General features: G+C 44.1%; 1 protein-coding gene across 1 annotated transcript in view; it reads right to left on the bottom strand.

The window, feature by feature from the left end:
• Positions 1 to 24,329, bottom strand: part of SLC12A8 (solute carrier family 12 member 8) — a 49,085-nt gene that overhangs the window by 8,574 nt on the left and 16,182 nt on the right. The window contains exons 5-10 of the mRNA XM_031053465.2: positions 17,325 to 17,438; positions 9,940 to 10,027; positions 8,393 to 8,480; positions 5,117 to 5,263; positions 1,735 to 2,410; positions 829 to 926 (exon numbers count right to left, since the gene is read on the bottom strand). Coding sequence (XP_030909325.2) covers positions 829 to 926; positions 1,735 to 2,410; positions 5,117 to 5,263; positions 8,393 to 8,480; positions 9,940 to 10,027; positions 17,325 to 17,438 — 1,211 coding nt within the window. The remainder of the gene's footprint in view (positions 1 to 828; positions 927 to 1,734; positions 2,411 to 5,116; positions 5,264 to 8,392; positions 8,481 to 9,939; positions 10,028 to 17,324; positions 17,439 to 24,329) is intronic.

Below are 24,329 nucleotides of genomic sequence, written 5' to 3'. Positions count from 1 at the left end.
TGGGACCCCTCACCAGGAGTTGGCTGCTGGAAGCAGCAGCAAATTTGAAAAGAAAGTGTAAAACTCCATCTGAGAATTAAACTTAAAGGGTTCAGTGTGTCATTTGAATGGGTTTGTTATATTTTACACACTGCCAGGAAATCCCCATTCATGCAGTAAGGCCATATGGTTCATTCATTATGCATATCTGACCCTTTTCCTCTCATCTGCCCAATAATCCATCTTTCCAAGTTAAATTTAAATGTCTTAAACTCCACAGCAGCTTGAGACAGAAGTTATTTAGAAGTTATTTATTCTTTAAAGTAACATGCTGGAAGAATGCTACACTTTCCTCCCTCAAAAGATGGAATTTCACAGCTGGGCTGCTGGTATTAGGAGGTCAGCACTAATGAAACCCCACCCTGAGCCTGCAGAAACTGGCTCATAAATAAAAACAACACAGCACTGAAGCTGATGTCTCACTCCATCCCACAGCAAGAAAAAGCAGGCTGGCACACAGTGAAAAAAGGAACACTGTTTTTTTTCCCAGCCAGCCATGCATCTCTGAAGTCCTAAGATGCCAGTCTTGGAATGTGGTTCTTTTGGGGTTGGGTGGGTTGGGTTTTTTTACTGTTGTTGCAGTGGTTCTAATTAATACACCATCTCACCTTCTCTGAATTAGAACTGCTAGATGCATGGTACCTTGAGTACTTAATCCAAGTGATCTGGGATGTTAGAATCAAAAGCCATTTTAAAGTACTAGAGTGTATTACACTGCAGTAAGGGATGAATTTCCTTCTGTTTTCTACAATCACAAATCAGTGCTCAAAATAAAAGACAACTACTTACACCAGCAAAGGAAACCCAGTGATTGCAGAATCTGGAGTACAAAGATTCTGGTAACTGTTGAATTCCCAGCTCTGGATTTTGTTGCTTTATAGATGATTCTACAGAAGATAAGGGGGGGGGGGGGGGGGGGGGGGGGGAGAGAAAGAAAGAAGAAAAAAGATGAAAAAAACCCAAAACCAACAAAAAAACCAAACAAAAACAGCAAAAAAACTTAGAATGGACCTAAAATGTGTTTTTTTTTCTCTGACTTTCATTATCAGATTCCAGATAAAGAGAGCACAGTTAGATATGACAGAGTAAAATTGAAACCTCCAAAATGAAGTAAGAAATGCTAGAAAATAAAAGCCATAAAACAGGACAGAAAACTTGCTGATAAACCTCTACAGCACTGAGATAACAAACTTGAAGCAAATGCAAAGTTATCAAACACCCAGATCACCAACAAAGCAAATTCAGACTCTTAGCTGTGGATGTTGAATTACAGATTCCTCCTGTGGACCAGGATCCACTGCACTTTGACAGCCTCAATTTTAGACTCACACAGCTCCCTCCTACCCCCCACCAGGATGAAGTAAGTCCCAAGATATACTCAAAACCTTTTAATGTGCAGTGTTAAGCATGCATATGTATAATAATGAGCACAGAGTAAACAACTCTACACTAAATATAGTCCTGCCTGCTTTCCTGTGATTAATCTTCCATAGGAAATTGCATTGGAACTTCTGTGATGCACTGCGATGAACTCTACCCTCACCTGGAATAAATGATATTACTGCTATGAATCACTGAATGACAGCCCTGTATAAAGCTAGTTTCACACCTGCCTTCAGAAAAGCATCAGGAGGGCTAAGGTTATAAGCTGTTCTCCTGTGAACACAGAGATGTCTTATCTGCTACAGCCCTTACCTGCTCCTCTCTGGCTGGAGAGCACTGGCACTTCACTGCAGAGCTGCTCTCCCTGCTCCAGCAGCCTGGTTGTCCGCTGGGCATCCACAGGGGATGATGAGCATGGACCTGCATCATACCGACAGCCCTGCTTAGCCAGGTCCTCACACGTGTCATTGTGGGACTCTATGGTCTCATCCCAGCCGTACTGAGCTGAGGGAGTATCATGATGGAGATCCAGCAGAAAGCTGTCTTGTAATGTCTGCTTGGCTGGCTTCTTTGCCTTCTTTTGTTTGACCTTTTGGGTTAAATTCTTGGCTGCTTCATTTTTGCAAGCACCTGGCTCACTACAAAATGGTTTAAAAAGCTGGTCCATGTCTTTTGAGAATTCCAGCAAGGTGCCATTTGATCTGCTTTGAATTATTCCATCTGCTGCATGGCTAGAGGGCTTGTTGAAAATTAAAGGCTGTGAAGGGTGAGCAGGTCTAGCATTTTCCACTTGGGTCTTGTCAGGTTTCTGCTGAATGTTGTAGCTCAAGGAGACTGAGAAATAGGAATAGTCTACAGCAATATATGTCAACATGAAGTTGATGGTGACTATGGGAGCAAGAACGTTCACTTGCCCAATGAAGACAAAAGCCATGGTGATGAGACTCGTCAAGCAAATCGCAGCCACTGGAGTCTTGTTGGGTCCTTTCTAGTTCATAAAGAAAACAAACTTACATTTAAAGCTAGTAACCATAAGCCTTGCTTTGAGGATTCCCCACTTGCTTAGCTGCCACGGGTGGTTACCTGGGTGGTCTGCAGCACTCCCTTAGTCATGAAATTCATGCATGTGTGTGCAAGCAGAGGCTCACCAGCTTAATAAATAAAAGAACAGAGTGGAAGCCAAAAGCTGCTGAGCTTCCACCTCACCTCTGAGCCTTAGTCAAGCTTTGTCTTTGGAAAATTCATCCACTCTCACTCCGTATCTCCATGGTAAAATAATGTCATTAAAGCAGCAATAAACCTTCAGAAAGATTTGCGAGGCTTATGAGACGTCTGGCAATAAAACGCATTAATGAGAGTTAACTGCTTGTCTGTAATTTCTCTTCAGGACTCTATCATTGCCTACCTACAAGGCTTTGACTGCCAGACACATTCAAAGAAGCTCTGCCTCTATTGAGCAGCGCCATCTTCACATCAGCAGCTTCTGGCCCTGCCCTGACATGAGGCTGACCTAAACTCATGGTCTGCTGATCCTCTGCACTTGGGGTTTCCCTCTTTTCATCCACCCGAGTTGCATTCAGCCCAGTGGCAGGAGGAAAGCAGCAGAGAGGTTAGGCAGCTGAGGATGCTAGAAGGCAGGAGTCAGCCCCCAGTGATGCTGGGAATGCATCAGAAGGCAGAAGAAACACTGCCTGTTCTCCTCCTTGGGGTGGGGTGAAGGCAGGGAAAGCAGAAGAAAAAGGGAAACAAAGCAAAGGGCATCAGGGATGAAAAGACTTGAGCCTTCACCTAAGTATAACATGCCCTATGTTGGGCCAAGCACTCTTGACATTTCAGTGCCCAAGAAGCTTGTGCATAAAGACCTCGCTGAAAACATCTTACAAGGGACCTTACAAAACATCTTAGGTTTTCTCTTACTTCATGTGATTCTTTAATAAACACAAAACTCAAATGGAAATTGCTCCTTTTTCTTCTGCTCTAAGTTAAGCTTAGGTTCAACTGCACAGAAAACACTCCTGTCCTTCCCATCACCTGATGATTACAATGCTTTCTTGAACCACAGAAAAGAACTGATGTAGAACAGATAGGTAAAGGCAAACTAAACTTGTTAACTATCCATAAACCAATCTAGACAACCTTCAATGTGGCAGAAAGAAGGAAGGAGCAAGAGTGATCTGCCTTTGATTTCTCACCTCTTTTTGAGCCCTGCCCATCATGGCCCTCTGCCTGGACAAAGTTCAGAGCAGATAATCTGACATAAAGACAGAAAGAGAGGAAATAAACTTTGTAGTCAGATTTACTAAATCCCTGAGAATTTCACAAGGGTTGCCAAGTGGAGAACAGCCTGTTCTGGGATCACCTGACAACTGCCTTCAGGAACTGGAAGTTTTTGCTGTCATTACTGCTTCTCCTACAATTTTTACTATTTATTATTATTATTGCTTCTATTATGACTTTAATTTTAGAAAATTACTTTGAGAAACATAAAAAAGATAGAAAATTATTATAAAACATTTAACTATATTAAAACATTCAGAAATACCAATATAGTAAAATATTTTATTTCTGGTTTGCAAGCTGCTCTGAAGGAGTAAAACATTGTAAGGTTTCCCAGCCACTGAGAGACAGCGGCAAGGTACTGCAGGTTATTGAGAGCGATGGAATTACTTTCTTTTTAGAAGAAGGAAGAACATAAAAAGTAGTTTGTGCTGAATGTACAGTCCAAGACCACAGAGTCCTTAGTGACTGGTACTTTGGTTGATCTCAGTAGAACATCTCACGTGAATGAGGATTATTTGTGAGGACATGGAAAGCATCTTGTCATATTCAAAACAAGACTGTTTCAAAGCATATCTCAAGCTTAGCAGCCCTCTAACTTAACTTTTCAAATCTATTGTTTGGTTTTATTTTATAGTGTTCAAAAGGCACCTTATCTTACAAAGAAGTGTCCTCTTCTCCACTGCATGCAGGCTGAAACCACAGCGCCACAACTAGTCACATACTCAGCTATGAGCTTACCAAAGAGGGTAAGAACAGCTCAAGGAAAATGTGCATGGAAGAAGAAAAAGGGAAAAAATGATAGAGGTAGTTACTAACCATTTCATTACATGCTTGGACAAAATCTTCAGGCTTCTTCCCCAGACAGGGGGGCAGAGAAGAGCTAGGAACCTGCCTCAGTCAAGGTTAGGGTCAGAAGCAGCATAAATAATGCACTGGCAAAAATCCCCATGGGCAAAGCTATTTCATAAGTAGCTGTTATACTGGGGACATCTCACAGAAGTGGGTCTGAAGGAGGGAGGGGACTGACAGCAGCCCAGGAAGGGCTATCCATGCACAGAGGTAGGACAGACAGCCCTGGGCTGGAGCACAGAGGTGAGTGAATGAGACGTTGAAAGTGAAGCAGGGTTGTTCCTGCAAGGGAGCCCCATGGGAGAGCTTGGGACAGAGGCAGTGCAGCACAGGGGACAGGCAGGGAAAGGACTGCAGGCAGCTGGCCTCTTGGTTTTACAATAAAACCATCCATTCCCTGGCTTTTCTGCAGATGCATAAGGTACCAGGACCTAAGCCTTCCCCTCCTTGCATTGCATGCATCCCCCATCTCACCCTATAAACACATAGTCATCCTGGCTTCTCAAGTCAGCAGTTTTGCTTCAGATGAAGGTTTGACAGCAATCTCAGAGAAAGGGTGACTAACCCCATGTCCAAGGAAAGCAAGCCTGGGGATCACATTCTCCTGGGCAATGCACTGCAGGATCCTGGGGGCTCCATATAGCCCTCCCATACAGGAGGCCAATGATGAGATGTACAACCCTAGCAGAAACAAGAAACCCACCAAGGATACCTAGAGGAAGCAGAGAGAAGAGAAGTTGATTATGTTGTTATTTAAAGACCCCCGAGCAGTCTTAAATGCACGTATTTTAAAAGATCACATGTATTTTATAACATTGCTAAATGAACAGAGTGAGCCTTGGGAAAGCAGCAATTTATCTGGTCCGTGGTATAAAGTGCAAGCAATTAATACAGGAAAATTATCCCATAAAAGTAATTTAATACTGAACATCCTGTACTGACAGAGCCATTTGACAAGCTCATATCCAAGAAATTCTTTGCCACTTGGAGCAATTGCATCAAAGCAGCAGCTATTAGATTCCCCTTAAGTAACTGGAAGTGAGTTTATTTCAGGAGAGATCACTTATATACAGAGCTCATCATACAGGAAAAGCTGCCCAGGCTTCCAACCATCCAAAACAGGAAGACAAACCCCTGGGTCCCAGAGGGGAAAACCAATCCTGAAAGAAACCACAGTAAAACCAAATCAAAATTGCCACTTAAACAAATGGCATCTCAAAAAATACGTTCTGAAGGATATAATACAATGACCTTATTTTCCTGTCTTCAATGAGAAAAGAATTTCCTTTGGCCAACACAAAACTTAAATCTTTAAAGCCACAGTGCTAACAAGGCTGATTTTATTATTGGTTTCTATTGAGCCCCCTTTCAAATTGGGAGCATCTCCTATAGGCGTGGAGGGAAAGTAAGGTAGCTCATGGACTATCACACAGAATGAGGACTGGGGTCCCTCTGCACAGGTCCTCAGTGCTGCAAACACAGGGAGCATATCTAAAAAAACCCCACCCAAATACACAAAACCCCACAATATGAACAATGTTCAAGAAAGCCTTGAAATGGAAGTGCTCCTGGTGCCATGGTGTAAGGACATGAGCAGGTAGAGCCAAGCAGACTAAGGTCTGGGGTCGCCTGAGCTATCCCCAAGTCCTGCAAGACCATACATGTCTGACAACCAGCAGCCAGCCGGAGAAAGGCAAGGCTGTGAGGAGTAACACCAACAGAAACACCAGGCAGGGATAATACCCCCAAATTTCAGTCCAGACCCATCCTGCCTATACTCCACTGCAGCAAGCTGCTGGAGATCCAGACAGACATCTGTGGCAGAGGACATCACTGAATGCAGGTCCGCTGCATTGCACATGTTGTTTGCTCCCAGCCCTCCTCTCATGGAAAATGAGGTCTAAACAAACATGGCCCCTCCCAGCTTCTGCCCCTGTTGAAGTCAGGTGGCACATGCTGTGTTAGAAAGAATTACAAAAATGTACATGGCTAAAGATGATTCAAGCTATATTTGCCTTTTCCTCATATATACAATCTGCACACAGCAAAGAGGAGATCGGATAAAAAGCCATAAAATGCTTGTTCTTTGGTAAAGGCACATAAAATTAATGTTGTGGTCCAGAATAGCACAAACTTCCTACCACGACATTTATTTTCCCCATGAAGTCCTCTTGGCCTTGTGAACTTTATCTTGAGGGACAGAAGAAACTTGAGGCAAAGATAAGCAATTATCAGTTTTCACTAGACCAACAGACAGAGACTCGATGGGGAATCTTCCCTCTCCTTTAATCATGCCCTGCCTTGAGAAATACTTGGAAGACACAAACAGTTGTGCTAGATACCACATATTATTTTAGCTGCCAAAAAAAATGCTTGCATTTAAATGTACTACTTGGCATTCAAATCAGGGGAAGAGGGGAAGAGTCCTTTTCACCGAGGCTGATGAAAGGATTTGCTGGGGGGTTTGAGCATGGAGAGCGTGAATACTTTGTAAGAAATTGGCACTTGGAGCTCATTAGAAGTGAAATTACTGAATCTCATTTTTATGTTTCAAAAGCCAAACAAGTATTGTAAGGGAGAAAAGCAGCCAAGCTCTCGCTCACCTGTGAGTGATAGAAAGGGAGCATTTGGATGTGTAATAATCTCTCCCCGCCTCTCTCTCTTCAAACAAAGTCATTAAAATCTAAAGCAGCTTGGAAAAACTCAAAGAAGCAACATGAATATTGGGATTGCACCACTGTTTTGTTCCATTTCAGGGAAAAAGGAAACTGAATTTGCTCTTTGGGGGCTTGGGTTGGATGTTTTTTATATTTAATATCTTCACATTCTTTAGTGTGAGATTTTTCATCCATTCCGCAACCCCATGGGTTCTGAAGTTAAACCACAGCTTTAACAGTCTCTTCAGTGGATTCATTTAAAGCTGATTCTTTTAGTTACTGTACTTTTCACCTACTAGGTCATTAACATACAAAGACATTGCCTTAAAGAAGGTAGGCTAATTCTTTTTTTTCCCTGAAACAGAGATGATTTTTTACTTTAGCAGGAGTCCCACCAATAATATGGAGCTTATTTGGGGGGCTGGAGGACTTCTAGAGCTACAATTACTTAGAAAGAAAACAATGGCAGATTTTCAAATTTACATTTTAGGTTAAAACCATGCTACAAATTAAATGAATGACAAACATCTCCATTTTAAATGAATCACAAGAAATAGTGTCAAACATGGTGAACCCGTGATTCCAGATAATGCTGCATAACAGAAACTTAGGCCTTCCATATCCCATCTAAGGTAAGACAACAGCACACAGCAAAATCTTTTGCTCTCTTTCTCAAGGCCTGAAATGGTAAGGTTCATTGCTTGTAACACTGCAAACCTCCCTCATGTATATAAACCTATGTGGAATGTCTCAAGTTTAATAATCCTACTGCTGGCCCTGCAATTATAGCCCATTAGATGCGGAAATGTAAGCTTCGCTTGACTTAGTAAAGATAGGCAGCAGGGTTCTTTGGAGATTTCAATTTGATCTAAGCTTTCACCAAAGAGAAAGGAAACACTGAATAAAATACAGCATTTATCATTAGACCCTATTAACATATTTTAGCTCTTAAAGCTATTGCTGGGTGATTATGCCAAGATTCAGCATTAGTGGACATGCTGGTGAATGCAAAATTATACAAATAATTGTACACTGAGATTTGCAATGGGAAAATCCCTTGAATTTCTATGAGGGATGTGTACTCAAATTCCTTAGGCTTTGGAAAGTTCAATTGTTCAGGGAGGCAGATGGCCACTTGAAAGCACCATTATATAAAACTACACTGGGTTATTTGAAGAAGTTACCTTCTCTGCTATCATGAAGTCATAGCGAAGCGACTGACGGGTACAAATGGCTCCCAGCAAAAAAACAAAGACCATGTACAGAAACCACCTGCAAACAATAAAAATACAGTCTTTTTTTCCCAGTAAGATAAAACCATTGGTATTTCTGCTCATCAGGAGAGACAGAAGACAGTCAAGTATCAGGAGGCTGGGTCTTCAATCACTCTGCATGGCCTGTTCCTGCACTATTTAGCCTCAGGAATTAATTTAACACTAGTCCATGTGTCTTACCCACTACTATGTACCAGGAACAGTTGCAGCATGAGCTTACAGTACCCCTGAGGGGAAGCTACCTCCACTATTGATGTGTGCAGGGGAGAATAACCCAGTCCTGGGGTCAGACTTTTTTGATAGGGCCTGTAGGAGTAATGTTTTTAAACTGTAAGAGGGTAGATTCGGACTAGACATAAGAAATAATTTTTTTAGGATGCGGGTGGTGAAACACTGGCACAGGTTGCCCAGACAGGCAGTAGATGCCCCATTCCTGGAGACATTCAGGGTCAGGCTGGACAGGGCTCTGAGCAACCCCATCTAGTTGAAGATGTTCCCGTTCATTGCAGGGGGGTTGGGCTAGATGACCCTGAAAGCTCCTTTCCAACCCAAACCATTCTATGATTGTGCAGGTACAGAGATCCCCTCATCTGGCAGTAACATTAAACACCACAGCCAGCCTGCTCTACAACCCGGGTCATGATCCTCTTCTGGTATCCCTAGCCTTTCCAGTACTCAGGTGAAGGGATAATCCCGTCTGTCTGCAAAGCCCAGACAGCACAGATGTAAATGGTCACAGGCCATCCATCTGTGATACTTATGTATCCTACAGAATCCCCTCACTTCAAACAAGCACCAATTTTGTCAGGAATCCCTCTACATTGTGAAGATCCTTTCTGTCTGAACCTTGGTACACGATTAAAAATAATAATTTCAAAAGCAGTGTACGTGGCAACGAAAACTGTCAGGAAAACCTACTGAGGTTTATGGGGTTTTTTAATATGTAACTATTTTACTCCTGGAAAGCAGAATTTCCTGGGGAGATAACTGCTTGGGGATGAAGGGCTCCTGCACTCCCCTGGCCTTGTAGGGTCATCTCACCTGTCTTGGCTCCATTTTCCCATTAAAAATAGTATTTTTTATTTTTTTTTTAATATTTTCTATTTATATAGAAAAATAAAGCACTTCAAAATCAACAGTAGTAAGTGACAAAATCACACACCCCAGGCCTTTGAGAACTTTGATCCTGCTCTGGGACAGCCAGGCTGCAGCAGCACAACTGCTCTAGCACCAACACAGATCCCACCCAGCAAAGGAAAGACTGATTACATCCGCATTAACAAACCTCTTCTCTAACCCACCCAGAGTAGGTGGTTGTAATGGATAATAGTTTGAATGACAGCCAGCCTTTAATTTTCCAGATGGTTTAGTAATAAAAGGCTGATGGGAATATCAAATAGATTGGTCACATCCAGGGCAGTCTCCAAAGAGTAAATTTTTCCCAGTTAATGACTTACGAGGTGCCAATAGCAGCCAGAGACCCCAGGGGGATGTTTGTAGCAGGCTTCTGGAGATCTCCACTCATATTGAACCCAGCCATCACACCTGTATAGATGTAATTTAATCTAAGTTATAGCATATATAATAGGTATTACAATATGTAATATAATTTAATCAATCAGTTAACTGATTAACCAGTAACAATATCACTTCATTGCACTGCCAAACACACAAATATTGGTTTCCATGGATGCTTGGGAATAAACTGTTCATGTCTTTGAAGCAAGCCACCAATATCACATCTACAAAGAACCCTTTGTCCAATTTGAACAATGGTGGGGGGGAAACAGAACAAACCCCATTTTATCTTAGTGCAAACCTCACAGAAGACAGTGCTGTCCAATTGTTGAAAAGATAAATGCTACCGTTCATCACAGCAGTGCATTCAGCAAGTGGTACCACCCCCCCAGACCAGATCCTTCACAGTTCCCTGCATTCATGGGGACAACCACCATTACAAAATGGCCTGTCCTGTCTGTGCTTAATGACAATCACATGTGCATTTAGCAGAGGGAATAACAGTGCTCAGCACGTAGCTGGCACCTTCCAGCCAAGGGATCTGCTTTGGAAGTAGGCATTATCTCTCCTCTGCAGATAGGAAAAAGAAGCGCTGAGAGGACGAGTGATTGTCTCAGCAGCATGTAGAAAACATGTGGTAGGACTAAGAATAAAGTACTGAACTGTTATTTTAGTCCAGAGTACAGGGTATTGTACAATCAGGAACGGTCCTTAAACTAAAGAATTGCCATCTAAGATGCAAAAAAGGGAGACAGGATGAAGCAATGGATTACAGTCTGCATGTTGAGGCTAGGAACCTAAGGTACAAACTGGTTGTGAGGCTTTGCCCATACTTAAAGGAGGAGTCATACCAGATTTGCCAAGAAAACACAACTTTTCTTGTCACATTATCTGAAAACTTTTCCTAGAAGACTTCAGATATCTGCTATAAATGAACAATAAAATAAAATAAAATAAAATAAAGTAAAATAAAAATAAAAATCTGTGATTTGGTGAGAATCCGGACAATTTGAAGTCAGGACAGAATAGTCTTTTTAAGACATTAACTTCTGCCCACCCCTCAGATATCAGACTAACATCTTCATAAAGGCGTATGGGCCAGGTGGCAGCCAGCAGTGCTCATGGGATGGTCCCTGGGAGCTGGGGTGAGATCACCACAGAACAACAATGAGAGGAAAGATGCCAGCATGACAGCACTTGCAGCATCTGCCAGCCATGGCAGCAGGGAACCAACCGCACATCGTTCTGCCACTCAGCTGCCAAGTCCAGCAGTCATCCCTCATTTTCCGAGGGCACAAGACTGATGAGGGCTCCCAGGCGGCACATCTGAGTGACAACATCTCTAAAGCAGCAACATCCCACTGCATTTTAAAGCTCATTGATTGCTGCTTGGAAGGGTTTTCTCCCTTGACAAAGGGTAGAAAGGAGCCATGGGATAAATCCCAGAATAAAGGGGGCAAACCCAGCCCAGCCAGATGGATGCCTTCCCTACAGACCATCGCTACTGATAGACTGACAATAGGGAGCAACAGCTGGGTTGCTAATCAAGGAACAGGGGCTCATCTCCCTGCTCTGTCCCAGGTGTTGCTGTGCATCTTTACAGCTCCATCTCCCTGTCTGCTTGATGGTAATTTTAACACTTCTTCTCCTCACTGTGCTGCCATAAGAAGATCAAGCTAATGAGCACAAGGCACTCACATGTTGCCAAACACATTGGCTAAGCATCCAGGTCTTTATTTATTCATTATTAATATTTTTCCTTGATCTTCTTTTCTTTTCCCCCTTGATCATTCCATTCAGCAGATACTTTCTTCTGTCCTCCTCTCCACCACATAGCCAGAGCTCCAACAGCCACTCCCCGGTCCCCATGGGCCCCTGGCATTCTTCAGCTCCTGGAAGAGCTGTTTTCCAGATTCAGAGCAGATTTAAATCCTTGACATCATATAGAAAACATTGCAAATCAAAATGAGTCCTTAATTTTCTCCTGGAAGATTATTGTATGGATGTACTTCTGAACAGCCCTGCTAAAAGCCTGTCAATTGGTATGCTTTCCCCCAGATAAAGCTTCCAAGCACTGCTTCTTTTAAACAGCTACGCAATAAACTTAGCTGGAGGTGAGAAAAGTCAGGAAGGCAGAAGTTGGTGGAAATGGCCACAAACATCATGCTACATGAAGTCTCTCAGAAGCACTCTTAGGTGGCACGCTACTTTGCAATTCAGGGGCAAAGCAGAAAGTTAAGAATACTCTGAATTTTTCTTTCAAAGGGTGCAAACTACTGTCAGGACAGCTGTTAATCTCATGTGCCTCTTGGTCAAGTTTCCCAAACATCTAGCACCACCTCTGAATCTTCCAGCTTGAGCTTGACTCACCTCTTCCTCATCCAAACTCCTGCCTCAGCAAAGCACTGGGGAAACACCAAAATGGGGTTTGCTGGACTGCATATGAAAAAAGCTAAAGACGTGAGTCATCAGCACAGCGATGACTGCACAGCCCAGGCTGCCTCACTGCCTCCCTCCACAGACCCACATGTACTCAGGAGCAGCCAGGAGATGACCTGCCAGAGCCCACATAAACAGGATCTTGACACCAGTGCCTGACCTCCTGCTTGGCAGCAGCTAGGGGTCAGACCCAGGCCAGTGCACACCATTAGCTTCTGTCAGCATCTCCAAGAGATCACCAGAGTCTCATGGCTTCCACTGCCAAAGGCCAAAGCCACCACAGAGGGAACCAACACAGATTTCTCAGCCACTCAGGCCAAAGCCATCTTCTCTGTGTTGCAAGTTCATCTCTAAACTGATCAGTGCAAAAATATGGACAATCTCATAGTACAGATGCATGGACAATGCCAAAGCCACCTGTCCACCACCTCCCCAAAAGTAATTCTCCGAACAAGATGAGAGCTGCCAAAGAGCTGTACTGACAAGGTCTTTTGTGAGCAGCACACTGTCCACCCCACTTTGCAATGAAAGGACAACCTGGTTAGTTTTCAAACAAAACAAGCAACCTTCACCACCCATAGCCTCTGCCACCGACTGCCAAAGAACCGGTCTGACTTGTGAGCAGCCACAAACAGCCTTTCCAGAGACTCTAGCTACTCAACAGAAGAAAAACCCTCCACTTGCATGTAAAATTCAGTGACACAGAGAAGTTGGGACGTTCCTTCCTCCAGATACAGACCTGTCCCTAGGGAAATGGCCAATCTATTCTGAACTCAAGCAGTCATATCTGCAGGTTGTCCACAGAGAAAATTATCCACCTCTCTGTTTCAATGAGATAGCAGGCTGGATTTTCCACACTGTCTATTATCTCAGACAGCAGCAGATAATGACAAAGCTTCTGGACAAGGAAGCATGAAAAAACGTCAACTCAGCCAGGAAATTATAGCTGAGACAGTCTCTACATTGCTGCTATTCCCAGCATAATCCAGTCCTGGGCATCATCCAGGGGCTGGATATCTGCACAAGGGGACCACCTACACTGTACATTAGGCACAACCATCACCACCAGCTCTGGCTTCTAACTCCACCAGCCATGGTTTACAACTGTACATATGACTACCTACAAACACCCAATGCATTTTCCAGTGAATTTGCTATAAAATGTAAAAGTTTTGGGTTTGTTTTCTTTTTTTAATTCACCCAAGACATGAAGAATGGAAAATCTTAGATAAGAATTGTAGCTGACTTTTTTAAAGGGCCACATTCTCCACTGATGTAAACTGGCATCTTTCCATTGACTTCAATGGAGTTGTGCCAGTTTACATCATCTAATAGCTTAGCCCAAAACTTCTAAATCCATTTGCTGTCATTTTGCAAATGCCAAATACTGTTTATTTCAGAACTGGTTTCAGTACACTGATATTTTCCACTAACACCACTTCAAACATCATCTTACTTTCTTGTATCACATGACAACACACTCCTTTCATTAGACAGGAAACCTCAGGGATTTAGTGGAAAAACATTCTCTGCACAACAGAAACAACATGTAACTTCATTTTAAAAGTGCATTGATAGTTGCATGGCTGCTGCCAGGAGGTGAACATGGGCAGGCAGCTCCCAAGACTCCTTCCCCGTGCAAAGCCCTGGCTAGACAAGCGGCTGGGTGTTTGCATATCACAGTGCAGCAGCAAAGTATGTGCATCAAGAAGGTGTCTACAAAGACAAAGGAAAACATCTGGTTAATGCACAGAATCTCTATAGGGCTTATGTTCACATCAAAAAGTTAGTCTTTCTGATTGAAGACAGCAAATACAAGTCTTCCATGCCCATTCACTCCCATTTAAACCAGCTCTAGAGGTATGTTTTGGAATGCTCAGCTACTTCTTGATTATTAAATTACAAACTTGATGGAATAAAGCCAGCTACACTGCATATGCAGCTGAAATGGCTTAAACAGCTATTACCCAGGAAGCAAACAGACCAACCTCTGCTTACTACTGCTCAACCATAAAACTGGGATAACTTCACTTGCACTACTAGAATTGTATCAATAAAATACAGAGAAACAGAGAAAGCAACCTGACCTGGAGCAAAGCAGTCCAAGAAGGATGCTCATAAGAAGTTGCATGTTGCTACCGGTCTTTGAAAGGCTGGCACGACCATCCCATCCCCTGCAGCTGAAGCACACTCAGCTGCTCCTCCTGCCCATTCAGTCTGTCAAGGGTCTCCCTCAGGTCCTGTTACCTTTTCCTGAAGTGGCTGCCACTCTTTGGTTTTACAGCTACTAGACAGTATTTCCGTAGTTTCCCTTTCACTGCTATTTCTGGTGGAAAAGGGCAACTTAAACCCACTTTTCAGTACATCCCAGAGACCAAACTTACATCAGTTGCATTCAGATAACCATTTCAGAGAGAGGAAAGAGCTTATCCCAAAGAGATCAAAACAGTTTCACTTCAAAGAGGAACATTTCATACCAAAAAGGCCCAAACATCTTGTTTCACAATTTCCTAAACACTTTTTTAAAAAACCTTTGTTATCAAAACATTATCTTAGATTGTAAACTAGCATATGCTAAAAATTAAGAAGAGCAAACAGAACATTTATTTATTAAAGATAAACAGAATGTTTTTTTGGGGGTCAAAGAAATGTTTCAAACTGTCTTGAAGTAACCCCTCAAAACTAAACATTGTTTTGCTGAAACCCTCCCCAGATTTCTGTTAACACAAAGGATTTCACTTCCAGTGCTCCAGCTGGGTCACTGTGGGGATTCCAGCAGAGATAGGTACCACTTGGGGATGATGCTGGGCAGGAGCAGGAACACAGGCTTGAGGTGATAACCTGGGAGTGATGTTCACATGTCCCTGCCACTCCCTTTCATGTGGAGTTGCTGGAGTCTGACACAGCCGCTTACTCACAATCTGCATCACACTGCTTGCCCTGCACCAGAGGCACTGGCAATCCTATCGCATCTCTCCAGCCTGCTATTAATTCTGCTGCCAAATGCATCCCTGAAGTGTCATCTTCAATCTTGTGGACCGCCTGTCCTGCTGGCGGGCTCAAGCTGCACCCAAGCAGCACCTGGAATGCAGTGGGAAGCAGCTCTGCTTCAGTATATGGGACATTGAGAAACTCAGAGTCCCCTCTTCAGCCCTAGCATCACACCCCCATAGTGGAGAAGAAGGCAAATTAAGCCAGCATGGGTCAGGTGGGACATGGGGGAATCAGCCCTCAGCCACTGTCCCAGTCCTGGGAGTTGTGAGCTTTATTCCCAGAGCTGCTGAAATTTCACTGGGCTCCCCAGTTGTGATCTGCAGCACAGAAGCCTTGATGCTCACCATAAATATTTCTTAAGCACACCACAAGTTCTTCCAGATAGAGCACTGAACACAGCCCTGTGTTTTATGAGGCTCCTGAACTCCACAGTGCTACAAACAGCAATAACAAGAGCAATAGCAATGTTATATGGTACCACTGGCACTGCTATGCCAAAGGAATAACTTAAATCCTGTAAATAACCAAGCAATTAAAAAGTACACATGAAAAAGCTGTGCAGCAACCAAAGTAATTACACATTAGCCCAAACTTTATTTTCAGAGAATGTTTAACATTACTACTGGTATTACTACTGCTAACTAACAAAGCAACAGGCGGCCAGGGCTTTAAATAAATTATATCTATTAGCTTTGGCATTCTTCCCTAACAGCCAAGCATTAGCAGTGATGAAGAACCATTTAACATGGCTAATCATTGCAATTTTCTGCACAGCTTTGTTGTAACTATTCCTCTTCTATAACCAGGGAGCTGGAAAAAAATGCTTTCCTGCATCACAGGCAGGGCTCATGAGAAAGGTCTCTTTCTTTGGCTGGGGGCCTCGCTTGGGCCAGGTAGAAAGAACAAAGCAGCTTCTCCATGGTGCCAATAGTTCAAGCAGGTAAGTTTTCCAGGAGGATGTCTACAGCAAGGCAATAGCCAGCCTCATAAGCTGGGAGAGAGGATTTCAAAGGAAAATTTGAAGTCCTGCACTGGATGCACCTGACGACAACTTCTGCCATCAGTCTTCCTCCAGTCCCATCTGCTTCACAAAACCCTTTATTTTGTCTCTCTGTACCACAATTCTATGGACAACTTCCACTGAGTCAATTAGAGCTAATCCTCTGAAAATTCATTCTGTAATCCAATGATTCATTGCTATGGAAACTGCTTATAATCGGTACTTTTTATAGCTTAAAAACAGCATCAACAAAAGGTATTGTAACTTCAGTTAATAGTTATTTTATTCCCACTGGAGAGTCGAAGCTTTGGAAAGTGGACATGGATCTTCCCAGTAATTTAAGGGAATTAATAATATTAAGGTATTCAATTAAGATGATAAAGGTGAGCTCTGCTACCATGCAAAGATGCATCTGTGACAGTGTGCAGAGTGGTGGTCAGTACCGTGAGCAATGGCATCAGCCCAGCCTGGCCATCTGCCTGTGATAAGGAAAGCCCTCCTGTGTTCTTCCTACCCTCCCAGTGCAATCAAGTCATAAGCTTATCTGATAAGATAAATCAGTCTTTTTACAAAGGCTGGATAACCCTGTGACCTGATAGCATTGGGTCAGACCAATGCCCGAGCCTTTTCCTTGGCAGGGAACGATTTATACCACTCCATCAACCCATAGTGTTGTCCAGCAGTTTCTGACCACAGAGAGACAGAAGAGCACATTCAAGTGACCAGAACAAGACTGGGTAAAATTTGAGGTGCTGGAGGAAAGCCTGAGCATTTTTTACCAACCACATGAGTCTGCTATGGCCAAGTACTGTCCTGCTCACCTTGCCTTTGCTTCTGCTCATCTCCAGGGTGTGACTGGAGGGAAAGAGGGGGAGGATAAAACAACCATACCTGTGGCAGCTGGGAAAAACACTCCAAAAACGGTGAAGAAGGACTCCCCTTGGCTGTAGTCTGGCAGTGTGTTGTTGAACATAAGCTCTTCAGAGTAGCCAACGAAGCCATGTTCTGCAGAGACACACAGGGTGAGAGGAGAAACCACAGGGAGTGCAGGAGATCCTCCAGCCTGCTCTTGGCAGCCACCCACCCTCTACACATATGTAACACCAGCGGCTGTTTCCTGGGACAGATTGAGAGGATGAATGTAGACTTATTTGGTGGAGGGAGAAGGCAGACAAGAAGTCAGTGTGGTTACAAGGGTGCAAATGCCATGGAAAGGTGCAGCAGTGCAGGCCAGCACTTCAAGAGGCACCATCAGGCTGGGCAGCTCTCACCAAGCCGGAACATGGATCACACCAAGTCCTGGCTGCAAGCAAGCAGGACAGCTTCTTGTAAAACCTGTCTATTGTGGTGATCAGCTAGTATTTATACTCATTTATTCATGCCACTTTAATCCTCTTTCCAAACAGAGCAAAATTATGCAGCCATAAGACAACTGCATTCCTGGGCGAGCCCTCACACCATATCCCAATCCTGTGTTTCTGCCAGTCAAGCTCCTGTACAGACAAGACCTGAGATGGGCCCATGCTGTGAAGCTGCTGCCAACACACCCAGCTTATACACTGGTTGTCAATGAGGCCAGAGCCAGTTTGTTGTAGGGCAGGCTCTCCCCAACAAGATGGGTTTCCCAATGAAGAAGGAATAAGGTGCTCTAAAACTTCCCACTGCCACATTGTGCACTTACTCTCCTGATACTGCTCTCTTGTTGCTGCATTATTATCCCCAAACCAGGACTCTACTCAACATGGGGCTGTGCATCACGACCAGCTGCCCCCCTCCCAAATCTTTGGCCAACTTTTGTCATTGTGCAACAAGGAATAAATGCCAAGACCTTGGACCAACTTCTGCCAGGTGTTTCCAAGGTCACACGCACACACAAGCTTCACTTTCCAAACAAAAAGTTTTACAGAAGATGGGGAAAGCAATACGTGTGCTGTCAACATCTTGAAACTGGTTTACTGGGTATGTAATGGAGGATCCTGACCCCTCACTTCACATTTAAAAGGCAAGCCAGATTCTTCCACAAACCTTCATTTGTTAGGAGTAGCTGAGCCCAACACCTGACATGCTAACTGGGCATTAGTCAGGAATGGCTATAGATGCTTATAGGCAGAAAAGGTAACTCATAAAAGCAGGAATTAAGGAATTCATGATACGTCTATGAAAATAATTATTTCATTTTCAACAGATGACCCTGCTTTTTAATGGTGCATCTCAATCTGTGGAAGCATCTCCTGCCTGTCAGTCATCCAAATATTCGTGCCAACTGGGGGTGGAAGGTGAGCAAAGTCAGTTCATTTTTCTCTCCTGCCTCTCCAGTCTATTTCCACAAGACATGTGACTGCAATAACTTGAATTTTCTCATTAGCAGGCAGGATGTTGTTTATGGCTGCAGAGGGTGATGGTCACAAATTAAAAAAAGACTCCATCAAAGCTGTCCCATGCCTCAAAGACAACATTAATGATGTTTGGACAATAGATTAAACCGGAAAACTAAATCAGAGCTCTGAACACAAGACATATCCATTTAAAGTCTCAGAATATAACTAACCACAGAGCTTTGAAGTTGCCACAGAAAAAAAACCTATAGATAATCAAAAGTTTCCTACTACATCTGCATTCATTGTGTTGCCCAAACATGGATGGAAACACACTGATAGAAGAGGTCACCTGCTGCTAGGCTTTATAAAAGCACCAGCTACCTTCATTAGAAACAAGTCCCATATGAGATTTAAAGGGAATAAGCTCAGCACAACACACTGATCTCTGGTCCTCACAGATGTCCACAGAAAGCACAGCTTCTGGAGAAATATAGGGGAGATTTGTGTAGGCTGTATGCTCCCATTAGACCAGACCCGAGCTCCTTCAACTGGAATTCATGCATACAGTGGCACGGCACATGGGCTGCCTGCAAAGCTCCCACCAAGCTGCTTGAGAAGAAGTTTGGTCCCTGGCCAAGAGTTTTTTCAGAAAGTATGTGCTCCTTATAGAAAGGCTAATGTTTCATTAATGAAACAAAAGGAGTGGGAAAAATACTCATCTCACTCCAAGGAGATCTGCGGATCTTCTCCAACCTGTGCTCAGTAGCAGCCAGAACAAACATATCTATGTCACTCTTGACGAACGTTTGCCCCAACAATTCTTAAGTCTCCTATGGAGTGGACTCTAGCCTCTCTTGATGATTTACTCTCATATTTTCCCCATCTCTCTCATTTCAGTTTCCCCTACTGTCTAACCCAAATCACCCTCTCTGAAGTTCATGATGTTGTTTCTTGCCTGATCCATAAGCTACTTGCATTTTTTGACACCATCTTTTCACCTACTGGAAACAGTCCCATCCTGCATTGGCATAGCTGATAGTTTCTGACAGGCTGTAGGACTTTGTCTCCATCAGACCGCAAATCACCCTTTTCACACCACCTTCTGCAGCTTGTGTGAGGTCATCTGGAAGTCTGACTCCCTTGGTGAGACTGCTGTGAGGCCTTCCCAGGTGGGGGTCCCTGCACATTGAATCTGCATGTTTTCCATCACGCCAGCAGTTAAAGGAAGTGCCAAATAACCAAACCAGACCCTTGCTGAACCTCGTCAGACACACCGTCTTGCTTCACGAGTGATCTCCAACTCTGGTCTTCCAACTGGCTTTTGGGACTACATAAATTCAACAATGGGCTGACCCAGGCACTTTGGGTACCTCAAGTCTCCTTTCTTATACAAAAGGCCAAGTATACAATCAGACTACATTTTCTGTGATATCATTTTGGCCATACCATGGCCAAAGAGAATGTGAAGCCCAAGAGTCCAACATCTAACCTGCACCTCCATGCATCTATCCCCTTTTGATCTTAAGAAGCCAAATGATCCCTTGTCCTCCATCCATTTGTCTGCTGCTGCCTTTCCCACTTTAGTCCCCCAAACGTAAATTGTGCATGGAAGAAACAAAGCCTGAAACAATAGCAGATGTCACGGGAACCACAGAAAACAACAGTGTGGATTTGTTGAAAGAGCCACAGGATGTACCTACGAGTCTATCCCACTTCTGCTTCCTTTCCTTGCTGCTCTGGTGTGTGAGAGGAAGCCCAGGCACTCCACATTTCCCTTTTATACAGAACCAGGAGTTTTCTTGTCTCATTAAGGAGAAATTCATCCAAAAGTTACTTGCAACCATCCAAAAGCTGTTGCAACCTTATTCCTCAGTCAGTCACCCTACCTGTGTGAGAAACAAATCTCCATCCCTTTTGATCCGTTTTACACCAGGATTTGCAACTGCCATTGATTTAAGCAAGCTATCGGCACACAGCCATGGAGCCGAGAACACCATGCTGTAAGTATCTCCTGGCTGCCCCCATGCCTGTGACCAGAGCGACTCATCTGTGACCTTCCAGCTGTCGTATTAGTGGGACTAATTGTAGCTGACGGGGCAATTGAGCTGAAAATCATCCAAAACAAAACAGGAATCAGCAACTGAGACCAATTGGTTAAACCAACAGAGCAGTCGGCCAGTTGTTCACAGAGTCAATTATCCACATCCCATTGAAAGTGCACTTCAAAAGGACGAGCTTCGGAAGGAGGAGGGAAGGAAATGTGATAGGGTCTATATTTGGCACTCTGATCTCCAAACAAGGCAAGATCACTTTATTAATTTTTTTAATTCTTCTTATTTTTTTGTAAGAGGATCTTTTCCTCCAGCTTACTGCTGGGTACCTGAGATCCAGGCCAGATGCCTTCCTCCTCGCTCATTACAAAGGGTTTGTCTGACAAACTTTGCTCCCATTTAATATATATGCAAGCCCACAGCCTCTAAATCCTGCCTTTAATGATCCTGCTCTTGGCTGGCTTGCAGAGGGCTGGAGTTGAAGGGCTATAGAACAGTCTTCCCAGGTTCATGCTAGAAGGAAAATAAACCAGTTTCTTCTCTGTGCCATACCAACCTTGTGGGAAATGCACAGTAAAGATGGTATCAATTTATTTTCATCATTGGATACTCAATAAAGAGTAGACAAATAATGGGTTTCTCAAGTGGTGGAGCTGAAGTAAATAAACAAGAGGGGGAAAAATTGACTTAGAGCAACATCTAAATTATTCCTGTGATCTCTGACAAAATAAGTCCTTCCAGTTGCCCTTATTAAAATGATGAAATTAACAATAAAAAACACCTAGCAAGTTTCAAATGGAAGAGCTTCCAGGATGAGCATCCTCCATTCACAAGCACAGGGGTCACCAAAGGGCTGCAGATCAGCCTGATGCAGGCGGAGGGAGAGGAGGAGGAGGGTGTCCAGGATTCTCACATTCCCCAGCCACCACAGGTGCTTGGGAGGAGGTAATTGCCTTCACCTGGTTGCCACCAGTGCATTCCCCATTCACCCCAGCTGGTTTCCATCTTTGAGGTTTTCCTGCACTTTCTGCCACGTCTCGCCCCATGGAAGAGGATGAAAGCAGCTGAGGAGGTTTTCAGCACTCAGGACAGCCCTTAGCAGGGTGGCCCCTCCATGGAGCCACCAGGGTTTCAGAACAGGCTCAAGGAGGTTGAAGAAGGGGCAGGAGGCGAAGTCGTGGTTATGCGGGGTCAGGCCATTATGCAACAGCACAGAGGATGATGGTGCTGCCAAGTTCCAGGCAACCTGGAGCTCATTACAGATTAGTCAAGTCTTGGCCAAATTCAATAAGCCTGTTCACAAGCTTAAGGTTAAGTAAACCCTGGCACTGAAGCAGGGGCTAAATAATGCAAAAATGGAAAAGCACCTTAAGAAACAGCTCCCTGAAGATGGTCACGTATTGCACTCTGCTTGTGATTAGAGATTTTAATTATGAAGGTGAATGCTGAAGGCTTAAAATGGTGAGATTTTTTCCTTTTCCTAAATAAGTAAGGCCACACATTCCTGCCTAGAAGGTACTTGCTGAGACTTGCTTTCAGAGGAACAGCTGGAAGTGTTTGTTTTGCAGCACATTTCCCAGGTCTGACCCCAGCATTTTCAAAATCCTGTGTGATGTAAGACATAGAGAGCCAAAGAGCAATTATATATTGCTGGCATAATTATCTCTCTCTTTACCACTTCTTCTTCCACCTCTAAACCCCCCTGGCACAAGCTCCAAAATCCAGTCATCTCATTTGGACACCAGTCCAAGAGCATATTCAGAGCGGGGTCCTGGTGCAGGTGCTAGAGATACCTGGACACAACAGTGTAGAGGAAACTGGAATGGCCCTCACAGCCTGGTCCCACTGCTACCTCACCCAAACACACACCTCTACAGTAAGATAAAGTTTCACTTCCTCCTGTGAACATCTGGAAGCAAAGACATGAATATTGTACAAACCCCACGATCTTTTTGTGTTCCCCACACACTATGCAAATGCTGGTATCTAATTTGAGGTAACAAGCAGCGCAGGGTCTTCTGACGTAACAGCTCTGAATGCTGCTCTGCACCAACACAGCTATGCTCCAGATGCCTCTGCAGAAGGGGGTACTCACAAATGCCAGAGAACGATGTGGGTCCAGCTGACCACAACCACAGCCCAGCAATATCATGAAACACAGCCAGCGAAAGCCACCAAAACCAGAGCACCTCTCCAGCAAATTGGCATCATCAAAGAGGTGTGAAAAGAGCACCAGGGTCATGAATAACCCTTGAATCTCCTTTCCCAATAGAATAAAAAAATCAATCAAAGCAGCACAGTCACAAGCCCCGTGCCTCTGCATCCCTCCATGCACACGTTTGGCTTCCTATGTTGGGCTTGTTTAACACTGACATTAACAATCACATTTCCAACGCACTTCCAAGGCCAGGCCACTTCTGCAGCCAGGCCTTTACACCCTCCCAGATGGAGCTCCTGAGGTCCCACCAGCATTTTTTCCCAGGCAAGTCCAACACTACCACTGCTATTCCCAGGTGCTGCCTCACTGCCACCAGCCTCGTATAAGGCAAGTGGAGGCAGAGATCTGTGAAAAACGTGGAAAGGTTGGGAAGGAAAAGAGTGAAGAGAAGCAGGGTTGGAGGTGGACAGAAGACAGTGTGGTGGGTTTTCTGTGCTACCAGTCCACTGCTCAGCTTGCTGTGAAATGAGTGAACAGGCTTTCACCAGAAAGTCCCAGTCTTCTCAGAGACAGGGAACTGGTGAGTCATGAAAATAAAGCACGTTAAGAGGCAGAGCTGCACTGGCAGGCCAGAGAATAAACATGACCTTTGCCCCCAGGACATCTCCTGTTTCACCTTTGGATATACAAGTTTTGGCTGGAAGACTGGGAAGAAACAGAAAGAAAAGAGAAGAGCTACAGGGGAGCAGAGATGGAGGAGAATGGAGAGATCAATGTCTGTATCATGACACTCACCACTGGACTCATTTACCAAGGGGACCACATTCACCAAACCCAGTTGTCCTTTCCTGCAGCTCCCATGCAACACATGTGCCATGTGAGTCAGAACAGATCAGCACGCATTTCCTATGAGCCAGGAGCCTATCTCCTCCATGCTGGACTTTTGGGCAGCAGCACAGCTCCATAGCTGGAGATGGGGTATGTGCAGCCCAGCCCAGATAGAGAAGAGCAAACACAAGACTTTTGATACCTGACTTTACAGATTCACTCTCTGTATGTCACAAATGACTTTATTCCTTGGGTTTGCCTCAGTCCTCCTGGCCACATCCTACCTACTGACAGCTCCCACAGCCTCAGTATTTCTGCTTTGGGAGTCTTAAACTAGGCAAAGGAAAACTCAGAGAAGAATGTCTGTGTTAGATGCATGCAGGTCAATGATTATGCAGTGACAGAAAGGCAATTACAGTGATAGAACGTGGCCACACTGATGGATCAGTGCAGAAAGATGGCAGAGCATCTGCTTAAGCTGTCAGGGCACTGATAGATGGGAAATGCAGGAGCTCCCCACCTTCTGCTCTACCCTACTCTG

This window comes from Melopsittacus undulatus, chromosome 4 (assembly GCF_012275295.1).
Source record: "Melopsittacus undulatus isolate bMelUnd1 chromosome 4, bMelUnd1.mat.Z, whole genome shotgun sequence".
NCBI classification, from domain to species: Eukaryota; Metazoa; Chordata; class Aves; order Psittaciformes; family Psittaculidae; genus Melopsittacus; species Melopsittacus undulatus.
This window is presented reverse-complemented; position numbering and strand designations above follow the sequence as displayed.